This window comes from Xenia sp. Carnegie-2017, unplaced genomic scaffold (genome assembly GCF_021976095.1).
Source record: "Xenia sp. Carnegie-2017 unplaced genomic scaffold, XeniaSp_v1 HiC_scaffold_13, whole genome shotgun sequence".
In the NCBI taxonomy this organism is placed as follows: Eukaryota; Metazoa; Cnidaria; class Anthozoa; order Malacalcyonacea; family Xeniidae; genus Xenia; species Xenia sp. Carnegie-2017.
The window spans coordinates 9,065,437-9,084,729 of NW_025813436.1; the positions used below are offsets into that span (position 1 = coordinate 9,065,437).

Genomic DNA, 19,293 nt, shown 5'->3' on the forward strand with positions numbered 1-19,293 from the left:
CGTGAATTACATAATGTGTGTGCTTTCGCTTCATAGTATCTTTTTCACATTTAACAACGACATAAACAACCAGAAATGATTGTCAAGTTTCATTGTTATATCGCTCTCATTTCTGGATTTTTCTATCTTCTATCAAATGTTGCGGATTCCAATAGTTTTGACCAGCGGATGTACTTTTTGTGAAATACGTGGTGTAAGGTAAAGGACTTGCATTGAAAAGGTGAAAGGAACACTTTTAAAACAATTTGCCTTATTTTCTCTGTCAAGCGACATGCAAGACCCAAACGAGGATACGGAGTGGAATGATGTTCTTCGTGCAAAGGGAATTCTACCTCCAAAACAAAAGGAAGTTGAAATATCCGAGAATCAAATTGTCAGCCTACTTGAAGATACTGTCTCTAAACGCACTGGTCAGAAGGTAGTCACCAACTACGACGATATGACTTTAGATGAATTAGACGAGTTTGAGGATGAAGAAGAGGAGAGAGTACTTGCTGAATATAGGTACATAGTTCGAACCCATCTTTTTTTATATTGATTTTGATGACAGACAGCAATATAAATTAATAAATCGGCTGTCAAATGAGTGGTCAAGTTACCACAGTTTAGCATAAACTAGAAAATACAAGATCTATGTCCAAGCTGTGTGTTAACTGTGCAGTGTATCTCATTAAGTCTTTTTGCAATGAAATCATGTCATTGTTAATATATGATGGTCTTACTATTTTTCTTTAGAAAAAAGAGAATAATGGAGATGCAAGAACATCAAAAAGCCTCAAAATTTGGTGAGGTCATTGAGATTTCTGCTGTAGACTATGTTCAGGAAGTTAACAAAGCTGGTGAGGGTATTTGGGTAATTCTTCACCTTTATAAAACGGGTAAGATTAATTTTTCTTGTGTGGAGGTATTCTATGTATTTATAATTATCCTTTACTTTTTAGAATACCATTATGTGCCTTATTGAATCGATATCTACTGCAACTTGCCAAAAAATTTCCTGCCACAAAGTTTATCAAGAGCATTTCAACCACCTGTATTCCAAATTACCCTGATAAAAATCTTCCAACATTTTTTATATATCATAATGGTGATATGAAAAAACAGTACATTGGTCCTTTGGCTTTTGATGGCATGAATTGCACCGTAGAAGGTGATCTTTTTAAAAGATTTTTTTTCATAAAATCTTATGTTTATTTGAAACAACAATCCTCATTCCTTCCATTCTTTTAACTATAACCAAATTACTTCTTGTTTCTACTATATTTTTGTTGCTTTCTTTTTGTTCTTCAGATCTTGAATGGATGATATCCGAATGTGGTGCCATTAAAACTGATCTTGAAGAAGATCCAAGGAAAAAAAGACAAATAAAAGATGTATTTTCTTCCTCCATAAGATCAAGCTCAAAGAAATATCAGGATGAAGATGATGATGATGATGATTATTAAGGTATTCAAGTTTACACTTCTTCATTATTAACATTTATAGAAAATTTGTATTTTTTGTATTTTATAAATACATCCATATTTTTGTATTCAATATTACTATTGGTGAAGCAAATAAACTTTATGATTGATAGCTTTACTTTACCATTTACTATGCTGTCATAGTTTCCACTCTTTACAACATTTCACTTAGTCACTTTGTGTTTTGATATGGTGGAAGATGTTTCATTTAAATTTTCATTTTTTATTTGTCTGTTTGTTACATCATAGTTTGTAATCGCTTTTAGCTAAAGAAAACAAAGTTCTTGGGTGGCCATCACTGTCTTTTGTTCTGTCGTCGCGCGCATTTGGAGCAATTTCTGCATGTTTTTAAATTGCTGCAAATACTTAACGTTGTCACAATAAATTCCAGCCTAATTACAGCAATGTACATTATTTAATTGCTCGCGTTCATCGCCATGATCATAAATCATCGTTGCCTTCGCCAAGAATTTGAAAGTTGTTGACAATCTAAATGAATAAAATCAGGATAACCGCCCTGACTCAATCAAAGGTATGAAAGACGGAATTCTCACACATATCTTTATTCTATTCATTAGTTTGTGAAGAGTTTTTTTGCACGTGCGTCAGTAATAAAGGTTTTTATCAGTTAGGACGTATCAGAGGTCAAAGCTACCTTCTGATGACAAACATTTTTTAAGACGTTGAGAGAATTTTATCAACTCAAGCGCAGACTAAACTGTAATTTTGCATTGCCTGATTATCAAGGAATTTGTGTCGTATCTATTGGAATTGTGTGTGCGATATCTTTAACTTATACTACTGTACAATGTGGATTTCATTTAGAACAACTGTTGACTCATCAAAATTTCATTTTATCTTTTCAAATTGATTGTTAATTTTGTTTATTCTCAACATTTTATTCCTATAAATCGTCAATGAGTTATGCTGGCAGTTTTTCTCCAAAATATGGGACTATAGTTCGATTAAATCTACTTAGCTGGCATTTCTAACACGTGATCATAAATATAGCATGTGATGTAATATTTGGCCAAAAGTTGTTCGAGCTTCTTTATGCATGTGGTGTATTATCAACAAATCGGGCGTTCCCAGCAATCTTGCATATTTGTTTTGGTTGCGGCTACTTTGAATTTCTATTGAAAACATTTCAAGTGCTATTGCAATAATCTGTACTGTTATCTATGTCCATCTGTGACCGCTCAAGGTGGCGCGGAATTACGCAGATTATACAAATTATATTAGCTCACTTGATTTAGATAAGTGAAGTAGAAAGCCTAGTGTTGAACGATTGTCGCGCATTTGTAAAATTCCTCGTGAAAAAAGCTGTAAAAATGCTGTCATTCTTTTTCTTTTTGTGGAGACATTCAGAAATGAGTGGTCCAAAAATGGCCATGAACAATGACTAAACTTTAATTAGTTTAATAAAATTTAGACTTTCGTTTGGTTGGTCGATGACATTTATGCAGCTTTGTGCTGTAGTTAATCGTCTTGTGTAACAGCTGACTTTCCCAAACAAATAAACATTGTTTATTGTTTTTCTTTTTTTCATAAAAATTTTGACATTGTTGTAAGTTATGAGATGTGATATCATCTTAAAAGATTTACCTTAAATGCTTTGTTTTAATAACGTTTTTCATTCAGTCAACTTTCCTAAATTTGCATCCGCAAATTTATTTCTCTATCTTGTATAAAATATTGTTCGATTGTCTTTAGTTTACCGTTAACAACTATATAAACCTGCGGTCTACTGCTTTTAACAATGTCCTTTACAGACTGATAAAATATTTTGATGACATGTCTTCATGTCAAAACAAGATATAGTGCAGGGCTGAATTTTTGTTCACATATTATCATGGTCTGCCATTATGCTTACGTACCTCTGTTGTACATGTTTTTACTGAAATCTTTGTAGTCATTTTAAATTGGTTTGTGGAATTTGAATGAATTGTGTAGTTCATGGAATGCGTCCCTTTTATAAATTGTATAAGTCATTTTATATTTCATGTTGATGAAATCTTTTTTCATTGATAGTGACAGAGTAGAATCTAGAGAGATTGGATTGTTCTTATCATCGTTTTCTCTTCCTGCAAAATCCTTCATTGAAAACCAATTATGCTTGTGATATCGACGAGACTCTTCTGAAATAAGTTCTGTTCGTATCTTCTGCCATGAAAAAACAGGGTTAGTTAATGATATTTGAGGCTCGCTAGCTATTGTATGTGCATTAAACATCTGTGATTTCCATTAACATTTCCCTGATTACTAACATTAGAAGAATCTTTTCTGATTATACTACATCATAAACTTGTCAAACGTTAACTGAACCTTCGCTATTTTGCCATTTTTTTTTGAACGGTACTGCTGGGTTTTTTCTGAGGTAAATGGTAAAAGTGTGTACGTATCTTTACTGTTCAAGGAAAGCAGATAAATATTTGCGAATTCGTTGTATTTCTTTTGCAATTTATTTCGTTATTTAACGTATTTTAAAGCATTAAAAAGTACAATTTCACTCGGTGAAATTTATCAAATAAAATTTTCTATATAAGCGAAATTACAAGGGATTACTGGAAGTCAGTGTTGGACTTTTTAAGCTGAGAACCTGAGATGATTGTCAGATTCAGTCATTACTCGTTCTCATTACACATTTTGTATTTTTGTGCACGTGTGAACTTTACCAACACATCTAATTTAATAGTGAAAGCATGCGCATTATAAGCGTCAGAAAACAACTGAGTTTTTTTACCTCTGTGTCAGTACTATATGAAACTGTTCCTATCTTTCGATCGCCCATGAGTTGACTTTATTTACATTAATTTTCGTTTAATTATCGCGCAGTAGTATCTGTTGAAAGAAAACAAGATATTACTGTGTGTGAAAAACATGTTCCTCCGTCCTGTGGCGTTCCTGTTATTTCATTGTTCGCTCATTCTGTCACACGTCGCCGCAATTTATGCATGTCTGAGTACCGACTGATTTACACCACAGACAGGTTTCTTTCAAATTTGCACGAGATAATTTTGTTATGTTAAAGACATGTCAAAAATGCAAGAAGCTCAATGAAAATTCAATGTGGAAAACTTTAGCCATTTTTTTGAACATTACATCGTGACTTTGAACGTGATTAACCTCAACAAATAGATAATAATATTAATTAAGTGTTTAAACACTTCAATTTGTTTTAGGATGTTATCATGTTTAAAAATTAAAAGATAACTCTTTTAAAATTTGTTGAAAGCCTATTATAGTTTTGAGTCTTCTTACTGGTCCATGATTTATTTTGGAATCTGCCTCGAGTCCTAGCTAACGCCTGTGAAAAAGGATGAAAGTAAATTTGCGCAATAAAAATTTTCTAATTTTATTTCCTCTCTCTGTGTTTGTATTACATGAGACATACCAAGGGAACTGTTCCATTCATTTGTTGAAGTCCGGAAATATTTAATGCCTGTAAGTATTCACAATTATACATCTTTCTATAGGGTAGATAGACAGATGGTGAGATTTTAGGTTTGTTCACACCTGTGACACGAAACTCATTAAAATTGCGTTTATTCAACATGGTGTTTTTTACCGAAGTGTTATCAAGAGGCGGAATTATATATCAAACAATGTTGAAACTATTGCCTTGTATCCGTTTTTCTTGTTTTAAAAATTGTTGCTTTTGAAAATTCGAGGCGTCAAATTAAATGCCGTGGAAATATATTTTTAAAACCAGACATATCGTAGTTTACCATGAACAAAAAGATTTTAAAAATCAATTGAGGAAATTGATGGCATAGTTAATTTTCGTTTGAACAAAATGGTATGTTTTGATAATTTACGTCTTTCTTGTATAGTTTCGAATCAAGTAGCCGTGTAACACATATAGCTCATGGTATCATCGTTTAAAGAATTTCCCCTGATTTAAAAAATACCCGACACCCAGCGGTGTTTTGAGACCTTTTCATGAGTAGATTATAAACGATTTTCAACAGGTCTAATAGGGGCACTTAATTGGTAAACAGATTAAGCTACTCTTAGCTTTCTTTACTTTCATATTTTGATGTGCGTTTAGAAATTCACTTAATTTTTGCCAGCGGTCGGTCGGTTTCATTCAAAAGGGGAAATTTTGCTTTGTAATCTGGATCGATTTCCGGTTCGGAATGGCGAGTCACTTATGGACTTTCTTCGTTTATATGTGTTACAAAAGTGATTGCGCATGGGTATGTGACATTCGTTAAAGTATTCAACTGGCCGAATATATTTTGTTTATTTTAGCGGAGTTTAACACAAATCAAGATATTGTTTGTTATACATGGTTCATAAAACAATGAAGGTAAAATTTTATTTGTGTGCTTGATCATGCAGACATTATTTTAATGTTGGTTTTCATGTGGGGCGCTAACATATTGAAAAAACTTTTTTTGCTAGTGATTGACTTGTTGTTTTCATACTAGAAATCTCATTTATGGCGTTAAGTATTTACTTCAGAATTCTGAGACGATGATATCCCTTTGGGACGAGACTGCTATTATGAACACAAATGTCTTCCCCTCTGTTGAAATTATATGCTTTGGAAATTGTAATGATAAGTTATTGATTATTAAAGTAAAGAGACTTTCACCGAAGCCGATAAAATTTTTTAGTATGATTGCAATGTTTGAAATATTTTCCAAGACACTTCACTATGTTTTACTATGTAAACAACTTGATCCTGACACGGTCATTCATTGTAGCAATTCATTCATAAATGCTCTGTATTTCTCCCTCGGGATTTTATAACAAATTCGATATTCGGTCATGGTTTTCGAACGTGTTTCGGTACACGTGCAAGAAAGTCATGTAGGTCTTCTATGAACAAACTTAAACTCGTTTCTTTCGTTTCTTTTGATATTGCTACCAGGAATTCAAAGTATTTGTTTGTTATTTTGCAGACAATTCACGTAAAAATATAAGATTTTCGAATGAAAAACGTCTCATTGGGAAGTAATGAAATTGGCTTTATTTTTGCACAATGGTTTTCAATGACCAAACGAACAATTTTTGCCCCAGAACACCAAAAACATCTTCCACATCCGACCGGCGTCGGTATTTCTTTTCACTGCAGTCAAAAAGGACTACAATAATCACGAGTTAAGCTGTCTGAAAGTGTTTTGTTGTTTTTTTCTAATCCCAAGAACGTTCTAAGTCGTTTCAAAACAAATTTATTCATAGGAAATTTTTGTGTTTGTGCGTCACGCTACATCGATCATATTTTAACGACTTTCACAATTGAAAAAGTTATGTGCGTGCATAAATTGCAAATTGGTGTGATTTTTTAATGCAAAATTAACTGCTATGTATACAACAAAACCAAAGTGGGCCTCGCTTCGTGTGAGGGATCATTGAAATCAATTAGTAACATGCTCAGTTCTACAAAGAATAGCAGCGGTTATTTTTAGAACTTTCTCGTTCACACAAAATTTTCTCGACAGTCCTTCGTGCCATGGAGCATCGTCAGGTCGTTAGAAGTTACCCCAATGTTGTATATAAAGCGCTACATGTTGTAGTTGTACAATGCTAGGAAAAGAGCAGCCATTAGTGAGTTTACTTTTGAAATATATTGAGCAAAGTTTGTCACTCTTTAGAAGTTTGCTAAATTGCTTGTATTTCTCACTGTGCTGAAATTTATCTTCTCAATTCTAGATGCAAATATGTATATTTGGCATTGTCCTTTTGTGGTTGCACAGATTGTCTGAGGTTGAACTCAGCCCGGCAAGCCGTAAGACATCAACCATTCTTCAACAAAAACTAAAAAGAAACCAAACAATTTTGGCGGGAACGTTTAACAGCACACCGCTATTTTACGATAAGCGTAAAAGAAGCAAAATTAAAGGTGTCCCTGTCGAAGACAACACAAAATCTGGTTTAAATCCATTTTTGATTGATGCAACACCGACCAATACTCGAAAGGTTATGTTGTTCTCAAGAAACCTACATCTTCTTCAAATTTCAAACAGTGGAATCGTTAATGGGACATCAGATGAAACTACTCCTAACGGTAAATAACTTGTTTGCTTCTTTACCTTTGCGGACGCTTTTTACCATGTCAGACATGTAACATTGCTGAATTGTATGCATTGTTTGCTTTGATTGTTTTTGCTGCATATTATTTTGAATGATTTTTACGTTCGCGAAAACTACAAAGTCTTTTGTGTTTGCTTCCTTGGATCTATGTTCATCTAATTTTTTAACGAAGCAATTGTTTACATTATTTACATCGTATAAACGGAGTCATTGTTTGCAATGGAGTCGTTGTTTGCAAAAATTATCAGCAGTTATAAAACTTTTGTTTGTTAGTTCGTTGCCATCATTTCGTCAAATAAGTTTTCTCGCCAGAGTTTATCCACATTCGTGTATTTTAAAGTACACACGTTTCTTTATAAAATTATTGTATGAGAACTGGAGAATTCGCAGCAAAGAGATAGGACATAAAATGCTCTCTCTGTATGAAATAAAACGACGCAAGAAAAATTGTTTTTAAATTATGTCATTTTGAATATTTACATCAAGTAAAATAAAATTTCAAATCAAATTTCTCCAAACTTTAAGCAATACTATATGAGCAATAACAGAGTCTTTAACACATTGACCTCTTGTTGACTTGTAGAGGTTGTTCATTTGGAGATTTTGATGTTATACATTTTCATGTTAAAAACAGCAAATGAAAATATATATACATTTTGTATATTTGTATCTGATTTGGGTTTAATGTTGATGTATATTGGCGTTAGCTTGACTCGTGTTTTTGCAATCAAATTGGCTGAATTTAAGGAATATACAGCAAACGAAAAATAGCCCCACTTTTGTCATGTTATGATAATTGAAAGATAAAAATTAGTGTTCTTCTCTTTTTTTAATAAACAGAAAGATTGTACGAATTTGAGATCTTTTTAAGCTGTATTCATTAGATAACTTTATTTTTTTTAGTCAAATTTATATTGGAGTCAGTTACCACTGGTATTGTAAGAATAAAAAATCTTTCCAATGGTTTGTATTTGGCCATGAATAAGCATGGAAAACTCTGTGGCAGGGTGAGTGAGTTTGTTGCTTTGAACAGTCTTTGCACTACATGGAACATAAAGTAAGATAACGTATGTCAGTGTAGGTAGTGATGAATGAACAGCAGAGATTGAGAACAGTCTTTACACTATCTAAAATATAAACTAAGATAACGTGTGTCAGTGTAGGTAGTGATGAATGAAGAACAGAGAATGAGAACAGTCTTTACACTATCTAAAATATAAACTAAGATAACGTGTGTCAGTGTAGGTAGTGATTAATGAACAACAGAGAATGAGAACAGTCTTTACACTATCTAAAATATAAACTAAGATAACGTGTGTCAGTGTAGGTAGTGATGAATGAACAACAGAGAATGAGAACAGTCTTTACACTATCTAAAATATAAACTAAAATAACGTATGTCAGTGTAGGTAGTGATGAATGAACAACAGAGAACGAGAACAGTCTTTACACTATCTAAAATACAAACTAAGATAACGTGTGTCAATGTAGTTAATGATGAATGAACAACAGAGAATGAGAACAGTTTTTACATTGTCTAAAATATAAACTAAGATAACGTGTGTCAGTGTAGGTAGTGATGAATGAACAACAGAGAATGAGAACAGTCTTTACACTATCTAAAATACAAACTAAGATAACGTGTGTCAATGTAGTTAATGATGAATGAACAACAGAGAATGAGAACAGACTTTGCACTATCTAAAATATAAACTAAGATAACGTGTGTCAGTGTAGGTAGTGATGAGTGAACAGAGAATGAGAGCAGACTTTACACTATCCAAAATATAAATTAAGATAACGTGTGTCAGTGTGGTAGTGATGAATGAACAACAGAGAATGAGAACAGTCTTTACACTATCTAAAATATAAACTCAGATAACGTATGTCAGTGTATGTAGTGATGAATGTAGAGCAGAGAATGAGAACAGTCTTTGCATTACCTGAAATATAAAATAAGATAACGTATGTCAGTGTATGTAGTGATGAATGTAGAGCAGAGAATGAGAACAGTCTTTGCATTACCTGAAATATAAAATAAGATAACGTATGTCAGTGTAGGTAGTGATGAATGAACAACAGAGAAGGAGAACAGTCTTTACATTATCTAAAATATAAACTAAGATAACGTGTGTCAGTGTAGGTAGTGATGAATGTAGAGCAGAGAATGAGAACAGTCTTTGCATTACCTAAAATATAAAATAAGATAACGTATGTCAGTGTAGGTAGAGATGAATGAACAACTCTGAAAGTAGAACAATCTTTACATTATCTAAAACTAAGATAACGTGTGTCAAAAAACGTGAATCTTGTTCTTATAAATGTTCATTGCATTTTGTTCATCAATTTGTTGTATTGAGTAGTTATTAAAATTCAATTAAATTTTTTCCAGCGACATTTGTCATTTGAAACATTATTTGTCACGAAAGATATGAACAGATTTCATTGGTATCAGTCTTATAAATACAAGAAATGGTTTGTTGGTATTCGTAAAAATGGCAGGCCAAAGCCAGCTCGTCTTACAGCTTCTGACCAAAAGCCGTGCTTTTCTTTCATGTTCCATTCAGCAGGTAGTCTCAGCTGTTCGATTGTGCGAAACTACGCAAGAATTACGTCATTGTCTGTAGTTTCGTGAGTTTCAAAATTATTCAAGTTGCACTTATGCCGACTGTGTTTAAGTTCTTGAACTAAAGTTAATCGTTTTTTCCAAGTAAAAGAACTATACATATCTGCGTGTTAAAGAATCAAGACAGCTATATTTATGTGTTCAAATAATGCTCACGATTTCCCCACGATTCTCCTCCTGCATAATATTCTGCGCACAGGCTCAGTAATGGTTGCATGTACATTTGAAATCATTGTAATCGAACTCATTCTGCAGTATGACTGCTCAAGATTATGTAGTCTTGTTTTTTTCAGAGATCATTAATGAGTGTGATAATTTCTGAGCATAAATTCTGAACTCAGTGAGTTCGTGTTCATGTTTGTGCGACGTTCTAGAATCGCTCGCGTGTTTATTTTTACGTAGTTATGTAATATTTTCGCCTGTGTGTAGGTGTGTCAAGGAACGTTTGTAGCTGTTGATATCCTATTTTTCATAAAAGAACCGTGTAGAGACTGTAAACATCTTTTCAAACATTAATTCGTTTTAAAAGCAACTTTTATCGTGTTTAATGCAATTCTAACCACACTTCCCTACATCAACGGCTACAAACGATCGTCTTCCATGAAGCAAAAAAACTTTAAATAGATTATTACGACATTTCTTTGTCATTTTTGTTAAGTACTATATATACATTTATTCAGATTAGCTAATATATACATCGAATAGTCTGTTCTTACCGTTTAGGACAGAAAAAATTGTAAATAGTAGATAATATTAGCTATATTTACAGCAATATATTTAAAGTTATATTGAAGTTCAGGTAAAGATTAAAAACTTTACCTTCTCATTGCAGTCACTTTGCTTCCTACTTCCTTAGTAATTTTACATATTTTGCGTTATACAAATTTGGTTAAATGAAGTTATGCGCATTAAGTGGCAATAGGCAAAACTGGATCGCTGGCTCATTATAATAAAAAACAACAACAACAACGAAGAACGAAAGTAGAAACTTTCAAAGAATAAAACAAAGTTTGCTTATTCACCACCCGTTGACATTGGAACAATAGAATTGTGAATTGAAATTTCGTGTATATTTTGAAGAGTATCAGAAGCAAAAACTAGTTATCGAAGCAATGGATAATACTTACTTATGGATTGTTGTATTGGGATTCATAATAGCTTTCATATTAGCTCTTGGCCTTGGAGCGAACGATGTTGCCAATTCATTTGGTACTTCGGTTGGTTCAAAAGTACTCACATTGAGAAATGCTTGCATTGTTGCTACGATATGTGAGACAGCAGGTGCTGTTCTTGCTGGGGGGAAGGTAACAGGTATCTATGCTTAAAATTATTCTTTTGATTTCAGCACATGACCTCCTAATGACCATTAAAACAAAGGGGCTGAACCACTGTGTTTTATTTGATTAATTGTTGTTTAATTAGATACAATTCGAAGTGAAATTGTTGACATTGATCACTCTGGTAATGACACTGAATGTAATGCATTAATTGGCTCACTCAGTGCCTTATGTGGTGGAGCTTTGTGGTTGATAACTGCTACAATTTTTAAACTTCCTGTATCATCAACACATAGTATTGTTGGTGCCATGATGGGTTTTGGTATTGTTGCTTATGGTGCTGAGGCAATAAAGTGGAAAGAGTTTGCTAAAATTGGTAAGTCATTCTATTTGGTGTTCATGACATTTTTTGTCAGAGTAAGAGCTTATTTCAACATGACTGTAAAACAATTTATATTGTGTTTAGTTTCCTCGTGGGTAATATCTCCTCTGATGTCTGGTCTCATCAGCTCATGTTTTTATGTGATATTGCAATATTTTGTTTTAAAAAAGGTGAATAAAGAATTTAGAAATCCGTAAAGTCTCTGAAAATTATATCTGGTCATATTTATTTGTTTTAGAATGATTCTTATCATGCTGCGTTAAAAGCCTTGCCTGTAATCTACTTCATCGTTATATCAATCAATGTGTTTGCTATTTTTTATGATGGTTCACATGGTAATTTACTTTTTTCCCCGTTCTTTTTTAATTGCTTTGTTTGTTGTTGTGCTGTATGTAGGTCATTGAAAGAACATGATTGAAAAATGTTTTTGTTGTTGTCATCATTTAACCCACTTTCAATTTTTCTTAATCCTCTCTAGTGTTGCATTTCAACAAGATACCTCTTTATGGTTGTTTCATACTTAGTTTTGGCATAGGAACCATTGTTGCATTGTTGATTGCATTTTTGTTTGTGCCTTATATGAAGCAAAAAATAGATGGAGAATTTGAGATGGCAGAAAGCAATTCTAAATCTTTAAATGAAGGAAATCTTGCTAGTGAAGGTTTGTCAATTCATCCATGACAACAACAATATAAAATTTAGTATGTCATTATTGCAAATATGTAAAATTATCAAAACTTGGTTGAAATGTTAAAAAGGTATGATTAACATTATGATAGATTTATATACATAGTAAAGTTTTATTTATATTCTATTGATTTTTCACTCAATGACTATTTTGTATTTACAAATTTTCTGTAAGGAACACTAGCATATTTGCCTTATTTTTTGCTTTGGATATAGTCTGTACTCACTTCATCCTTGCTTCTTGCCCTGCAAATGGGTGTAAATCTAGTTCTTTCTAATAAACACTTGCCCAGCATTAGAATTCTTTACTTCATGATCAGTGGCGTGGCAAGTTTGATAATCAGGGGGGGTTATTCATATATTCATGTTTTGTATAGTTAAGTTTTATTTGAAATTGATTGTTTTCTGCTGATTATAAGATGCATATAAGAATATTGCCCCCCCCCCATTCATTGATGCTAGCTATACCATTTTTTATAATGGATAGTGTTTTTATAAATATAAATGAATATATGTTCATTCTAAATTATTAATCACGATATTAATTACTAATTATTAATCATTTTGTTCCAATTATTAATTATTAATCATTTTATGATGGATAGTGTTTTTATAAATATACATGAATATATGTTCATTCTAAATTATTAATCACGGAATGGCTTAATTCATGAAGACTTTCGTTTCTCGCGCTTATTTTGTTCCATAGAAGTTGGGGTAAAAGAAAAAACAAGATTACTAAAAGATCCTGGCAAAGATAATTCTACATCAATGTTATATAGCGAAGGACCATCAATTCAAGAAGCAGCTTTGACTTCAGAACATTCGTCATCGCAAACTGGACGCAATATTATTGCAGATGAGCCAAAAACCTCTCGACTATTGGCATACGTTCAAATTTTAACTGCCTCATCTGCATCTTTTGCACATGGTAGTAATGACGTGAGGTATATCTTTGTTTTCTTTTTTGTTACCTTGTGTTATCTCTATTTTAAAGCATTTTTTTTAAAGTAATGCAATTGGACCACTGGTAACACTATGGTTAACATATCGTCATGGCAACGCGAACACTGAGTATTCTACACCTTTATGGATATTATTTTATGGCGGTGCTGGTATCTCTATTGGTTTATTGATATGGGGACGACGTGTTATAGAAACTGTTGGAGAGAATTTATCCACAATTACTCCATCAAGGTACGTATGAATTATCCCTTCTTGTATATACTCGTCATCATTTATCCAAAAGGATGGAAAAATTAGTTTCCTCCAGAAGCCTTAACTGAATTTGCTTAAATTTGTTTAGTGGATTGATCATAGAATTTGGAACTGTTTGTACAGTTTTATTTGCATCTAATCTCGGCATTCCTATCAGTACAACTCATTGTTTGGTTGGTGCTATAATTATGGTTGGCTTAGTAAGATCTAGACATGCCACAGATTGGAGAGTTTTCATTAACATTGTTGTGGCTTGGCTTGTCACTGTTCCTGCTTCAGGTATGTAAGAATTTTTTTAAAACATGTTATTTCTTGTTACGTTTTAATACCAAAATTAACTTCCTTTCTATCTCAAACCGTTTCATTAGAAGATAATAAAAACTTTACTTAACTTACAATATTTAAAATTTTTCCTGCAGGTTTGTTTTCTGCTGGAATCTATGCTTTATTGAGTCACATCGTGTGATGGGTAAAAAAGTGTTCAATGTTGTTAAAAGTTATTTGTAATGAAAAATGTTTTAATGATTATTTTTGTTCAATAAATTAGAATTCGTTCATGTATTTCTATTTTAATAATTTATTTACAAAATAAAATCCATTACGCTTATTTGTACAATTCATTTTCGTCTATAGTCATTATGTAATAACTTACCAATTTGTTACGTACATAGTTACGACAACGATTACGTAAAAATGACACCAGTTCCAGGCTCTTTATCGAGAAGATGTGCTAAAAAATTAGAAGAAGTACTTTTAAGAAACCAATTTTCACAGCTTTTTAAAGCATTTCTTTGATTTTACGAAGAAACTTAAAGATGTCTTTGTTAAGAGCAACTAGTGGTCTTTCTAAATTGACGGTAAAATTGATAAACTCACTTTTTCTGCGGTTTTGTATGTTGCTTTGAAGACCTTCATCGATAAACTTAAATCAAAAATCTTGATTTTATTCATTTATGCAGTCAGCGACAAAAATGGTTTGAAAAAGATTCTTCCATGTCTCTCCAAAGGAATTCATAATACTTCAACTTTGGGTTTCTCTAATTCAGAAGTAATGAATTTATATTGAGAATTTTATATGAAGAAAAAGTGCTGTGTTCTTGCTATTCAGTTCTAACAGCATTTGATTTTTCTGTATAATTTTTTCTACCCACATTTCACCTCTTATTTGTTTAGTTTTCAAAAGAGTATCCTGTAATTGATCACTCTTATGATTGTGTTGTGGTTGGGGCTGGTGGTGCTGGTCTTCGAGCAGCCTTTGGTTTAGCCAATAGTGGTTTCAAGACTGCTTGTATCACCAAACTATTTCCAACAAGATCACATACTGTTGCTGCACAGGTGTGTTTATTTGACAATAATTGATAAAATGTTCATTTTAGTGTTAATGTTTGAAATGGTTTGTGCATTGGTGTTGTACATGAAGGGAGTTTATAGATTAAATGTGTTTTACAAAGTTCCTTCAAAGATTTCTTCAATGTAGGGTGGTGTGAATGCTGCATTAGGAAATATGGAACCAGATGACTGGAAATGGCACATGTATGTTGTAATATTTGTTATGATTAATAAATCAAAAGATTTGTCAACATTTTCTTTTTTCCCCAAAAGGTATGACACGGTGAAAGGCAGTGATTGGTTAGGAGATCAAGATGCAATACATTATATGACACGAGAAGCACCAGAGGCAGTAATTGAGGTAAAAACATCAATTTTATGTCAGTAGGATTGGACAGAACATACTTTGGGTCAAAATTAATATTTTCCAATCCAGATGTTAGTCACTCTCCCTATTTTGATAGCTTGAAAACTATGGTATGCCATTCAGTCGTACTGAGGATGGCAAAATCTACCAACGAGCATTTGGTGGTCAGAGTTATAATTATGGTAAAGGTGGTCAAGCTCATCGATGTTGCTGTGTTGCAGACAGAACTGGACATTCATTATTACATACATTGTATGGTCAGGTATGTATGAAGGTATTTTTAAAACAAAAATATGTTAGTTCATCAATATTTTAATTTCAACTCTTCTCTTTAGTCTCTTCGATATGATACTGACTATTTTGTGGAGTATTTTGCATTGGATCTACTTATGGATGATGGACAATGTGCTGGTGTGATAGCACTATGTTTAGAAGATGGATCCTTACATCGCTTTAATTCAAAGAATACTGTTATTGCTACTGGGTGGGTAATGAATAACTTTTAAACATATTAAATACTACCTATGTGGTGTTTCATAAATGTTCAATTTTCTATGACAGTGGTTATGGTCGTGCTTACTTTTCATGTACATCAGCTCATACATGTACTGGTGATGGTACAGCCATGGTAACTAGAGCTGGTTTACCCAATCAAGACATGGAATTCGTACAATTTCATCCTACTGGTTTGTTAACATCTTCAAAACAATTTTGCTTCACTTTTTTCTAACATTCTTCACTATTGTATATAGGCATTTATGGTGCAGGATGTTTGATAACAGAGGGTTCTAGAGGTGAAGGTGGTTATCTTGTGAACAGTGAGGTACACAACAGGTGTTGAACAAAGTTGAAGATATTTGTATTATATATTTATATGAATTTTTAGGGAGAGAGATTTATGGAGCGTTATGCACCAACAGCAAAAGATCTTGCATCGCGTGATGTTGTTTCACGTTCAATGACTTTGGAAATCAGAGAAGGAAGGTAATTATGTCATAGTTTTGATAAAATTGTGGCGTTTTTCGTTTATTATGCTTATATAACAATTGAATTATTTAGTAGCTAAGTCATTATAAAATAACTGATTTAGAAAATTGAATCCTTTCGATTGTTGTTACATATTTTTAGAGGTGTTGGTTCTGAAAAAGATCACGTATTTTTACAACTTTCTCATCTTCCTTCGGAGCTTCTTGCTGAGCGTTTACCTGGAATTTCTGAAACAGCAATGATCTTTGCTGGTGTAGACGTTACACGTGAACCAATACCAGTTTTACCTACTGTTCATTACAATATGGGTGGTATTCCTACCAACTATAAAGGACAGGTAATTCATCGCTAATGCACATTTAATGTAGACCACAAATTTTTTGAAAATAGACATGTTTCGATATCTCATGATCATCTTCAGTGTGAGTGAATAATTACATAAATAATGCAAAGTTTATATAAATTAATATGATACAGTAATATAAATATATAAATATGAAAACATGTCTATTTACAAAAAATATGTGGTCTACATTAAATGCTCATTAACGATAGTGCTTTTACGAAATTATGTTAATTCATCAATGCTAAAAATTGTTTCGTTACCTTGGTGTGTGTTGGGGGAGGCTCGTTTGTATTGACTTTATATTTAGGTAACGATACAATGTAAGATAGATGTAAATAAGTCTAGCTATATAATAGGTACTTAATGTTGTAAATGGTGAAGATGTCGTCGTCGAAGGACTATGGGCGGCAGGTGAAGCTGCGTGCGCATCTGTACACGGTGCCAACAGACTTGGGGCAAATTCTTTATTGGATTTGGTCGTTTTGGTCGAGCATGTGCTAACTTTATATGTGAAGAAAACAAACCTGGGGACAAACTTCCTCTATTGAGTAAGGTAATCATGATACATATGTCTTAATCATACATATTTTCATTTGTTGTTTCAAGTTCTTTTCGTAAAGTTATAAAGTCATTACATCTGTCATTAAGAGGAAATGTAAATCATTTAATACTTGTCAACTGCTATATTGAATATTTCTAAATACTTTTGCTTTTACTGGCCTGTCTTTTCTGTTCTATTTATAAGCCATCGTCACCATGAAAGACTTAAAGTGTTGTTTATCATTTGTTTTACAGGATGCTGGTGAAGAGAGTGTTGCGGCCTTGGATGAATTACGTCATGCTGATGGTTCTATTCCCGTCGCTGAATTGAGATTAGAGATGCAGAAAGTAATGCAGAATAATGCAGCTGTATTCAGGACCGGCTCCGTACTAAAGGAAGGATGCGAGAAACTGGACGCTATATATAGCAAAATGAATGATTTGAAATTATACGATCGTGGAATGGTGTGGAATACTGATCTCATAGAAGCCCTGGAGTTAAAGAATTTGTTATTGAATGCTGCTCAGACTGTTTATTCTGCTGAAGCAAGGAAGGAGAGTCGCGGTGCGCATGCCCGCGAAGACTTTCAGGTAAAGAAAAAAAGCCGACTTTGCAGACTCACATGTGCAATTCACGTGATTTTATGTTGCTGAGGGAATGATGTAATTTTAGTTGTAAGAATATAAAGTTTAAAAGCCATCTTTTTACAATAATTATATTTTGACGGCAGGGCTCCTTTAATTCTATCCAACATAATGTTATCCTTAAATGATCTCTGTAATCTGTAGGCAACATTTCACTCAAATTTTTCATTATATCATTTACTGATATCGAAAGTTTTTAGGATCGTATTGATGAATATGATTACAAGTTACCACTTCAAGGACAATCTCCTAAACCTCTTGATGAACATTGGCGCAAACATTCTTTATCTTTTCAAGATCACAAGACTGGAAAAGTAAGTGTATCTACATAAGAGCAAAAACTGAGGAAAACGGGCCTAAATTATTTTTTCTAAAACTATGTATGTCAGTGTAGATAGAGATGAATTAATAACAGAGAATGAAAACAATGTTTACACTATCTAAATTGTAAACTGAGATTACGTGTTTCAGTTAAAGGTAGTGATGAATGAACAACAGAGAATGAGAAGAGTCTTACACTACCTAAAATATAAACTAAAATAACGTGTGTCAGTGTAGGTAGTGATGAATGAACAGCAGAGAATGAGTCTACACTCTTTAAACACTGTCAGTGTAGGTAGTGATGAATAACAGCAGAGAATGAGAACAGTCTTTCTAAAATATAAACTAAGATATGTGTCAGTGTAGGTAGTGATGAATGAACAGCAGAGAATGAGAACAGTCTTTACACTATCTAAAATATAAACTAAGATAACGTGTGTCAGTGTAGGTAGTGATGAATGAACAACAGAGAAAGAGAACAATCTTTACACTACCTAAAATATAAACTAAGATAACGTGTGTCAGTGTAGGTAGTGATGAATGAACAAAGAAAGAGAACAGTCTCTACACTACCTGAAATATAACTAAGATAACGTGTGTCAGCTAAAGGTAATAATGAACTCAATATTTTTAGGTCACATTGTCATATCGCGCCGTCATTGATGATACTTTAAGTGACGCTGAATGTCCTACAGTACCACCTGCGGTTCGTGTTTACTAAGAAATTGGATAATTAGAAGAATACGATGCTGGTTTGGCTAAGTTACGATTTGATGAAAATAAATGTCGATGTTGTATCTCTAGAACTTGCATAATGATTTAGCTTAACGCACTTAAAGTTTTGTCATATGATATTTATAATGTTGTATATTTTACTCTACGAATAGAGATAATGGGTTTAATTTAAAGTTTAAGGAATAACAATTTTTTCTTGTGTAAAATTTCAGTTTTCTAAGACAAACTTTATTTTTGAATTTTCTTTTGTTGTATGAAATACACACGCACATATATATATATATATCAATTATTGTCTTTGATATGTTTTTTTTTATTTTTTGCGGAA

General features: G+C 32.8%; 3 protein-coding genes and 1 long non-coding RNA gene across 6 annotated transcripts; all 4 read left to right on the forward strand.

The window, feature by feature from the left end:
• The first annotated feature begins 166 nt into the window (after positions 1-166).
• LOC124447760 (phosducin-like protein 3) lies at positions 167-2,330 on the forward strand. 2 transcript variants are annotated; one of them, XM_046998770.1, is made up of 5 exons: positions 167-504; positions 736-878; positions 941-1,150; positions 1,291-1,446; positions 1,730-2,330. In XM_046998770.1, exons 1-4 carry the CDS (start codon positions 272-274, stop codon positions 1,443-1,445), a joined length of 741 nt encoding a protein of 246 aa, XP_046854726.1. In that variant the 5' UTR covers positions 167-271; the 3' UTR covers position 1,446; positions 1,730-2,330. The 2 variants fall into 2 exon arrangements, with proteins under 2 accessions (XP_046854726.1, XP_046854721.1); XM_046998765.1 differs by lacking the exon at positions 1,730-2,330 and having other exon boundaries at positions 169-504; positions 1,291-1,575.
• Positions 2,331-5,663: 3,333 nt separating this feature from the next.
• LOC124454054 lies at positions 5,664-7,230 on the forward strand. Its single transcript, XR_006951324.1, has 2 exons — positions 5,664-5,775; positions 7,125-7,230. It is a non-coding gene; the product is annotated as an uncharacterized LOC124454054 (long non-coding RNA).
• A 3,870-nt stretch (positions 7,231-11,100) lies between these two features.
• LOC124459049 (sodium-dependent phosphate transporter 2-like) lies at positions 11,101-14,256 on the forward strand. Of its 2 annotated transcripts, none has more exons than XM_047008622.1 (9): positions 11,101-11,442; positions 11,554-11,784; positions 11,875-11,960; positions 12,029-12,125; positions 12,269-12,451; positions 13,187-13,424; positions 13,489-13,674; positions 13,784-13,974; positions 14,115-14,256. In XM_047008622.1, exons 1-9 carry the CDS (start codon positions 11,244-11,246, stop codon positions 14,159-14,161), a joined length of 1,458 nt encoding a protein of 485 aa, XP_046864578.1. In that variant the 5' UTR covers positions 11,101-11,243; the 3' UTR covers positions 14,162-14,256. The 2 variants fall into 2 exon arrangements, with proteins under 2 accessions (XP_046864578.1, XP_046864585.1); XM_047008629.1 differs by having other exon boundaries at positions 13,190-13,424.
• A 148-nt stretch (positions 14,257-14,404) lies between these two features.
• LOC124433486 (succinate dehydrogenase [ubiquinone] flavoprotein subunit, mitochondrial-like) lies at positions 14,405-19,171 on the forward strand. Its single transcript, XM_046983264.1, is given in 16 exon segments — positions 14,405-14,552; positions 14,655-14,743; positions 14,869-15,030; positions 15,173-15,228; positions 15,298-15,385; positions 15,489-15,653; positions 15,727-15,875; positions 15,953-16,077; positions 16,144-16,214; positions 16,278-16,375; positions 16,520-16,715; positions 17,081-17,201; positions 17,204-17,277; positions 17,520-17,855; positions 18,110-18,223; positions 18,865-19,171. Coding segments are annotated over 13 exon segments (1,653 nt in total). The 5' UTR covers positions 14,405-14,552; positions 14,655-14,743; positions 14,869-15,030; positions 15,173-15,199; the 3' UTR covers positions 18,952-19,171.
• Positions 19,172-19,293: the final 122 nt, after the last annotated feature.

Coding starts and splice junctions, on each gene's coding strand:
- LOC124447760 (XM_046998770.1), top strand. CDS start 272: ATGCAAGACCCAAACGAGGATACGGAGTGGAATGATGTTCTTCGTGCA. Junction 505..735: donor AGAGTACTTGCTGAATATAG/GTACATAGTTCG, acceptor ATTTTTCTTTAG/AAAAAAGAGAATAATGGAGA. Junction 879..940: donor TCTTCACCTTTATAAAACGG/GTAAGATTAATT, acceptor CTTTACTTTTTA/GAATACCATTATGTGCCTTA.
- LOC124459049 (XM_047008622.1), top strand. CDS start 11,244: ATGGATAATACTTACTTATGGATTGTTGTATTGGGATTCATAATAGCT. Junction 11,785..11,874: donor GAAAGAGTTTGCTAAAATTG/GTAAGTCATTCT, acceptor TATTGTGTTTAG/TTTCCTCGTGGGTAATATCT. Junction 12,452..13,186: donor AGGAAATCTTGCTAGTGAAG/GTTTGTCAATTC, acceptor TTTGTTCCATAG/AAGTTGGGGTAAAAGAAAAA.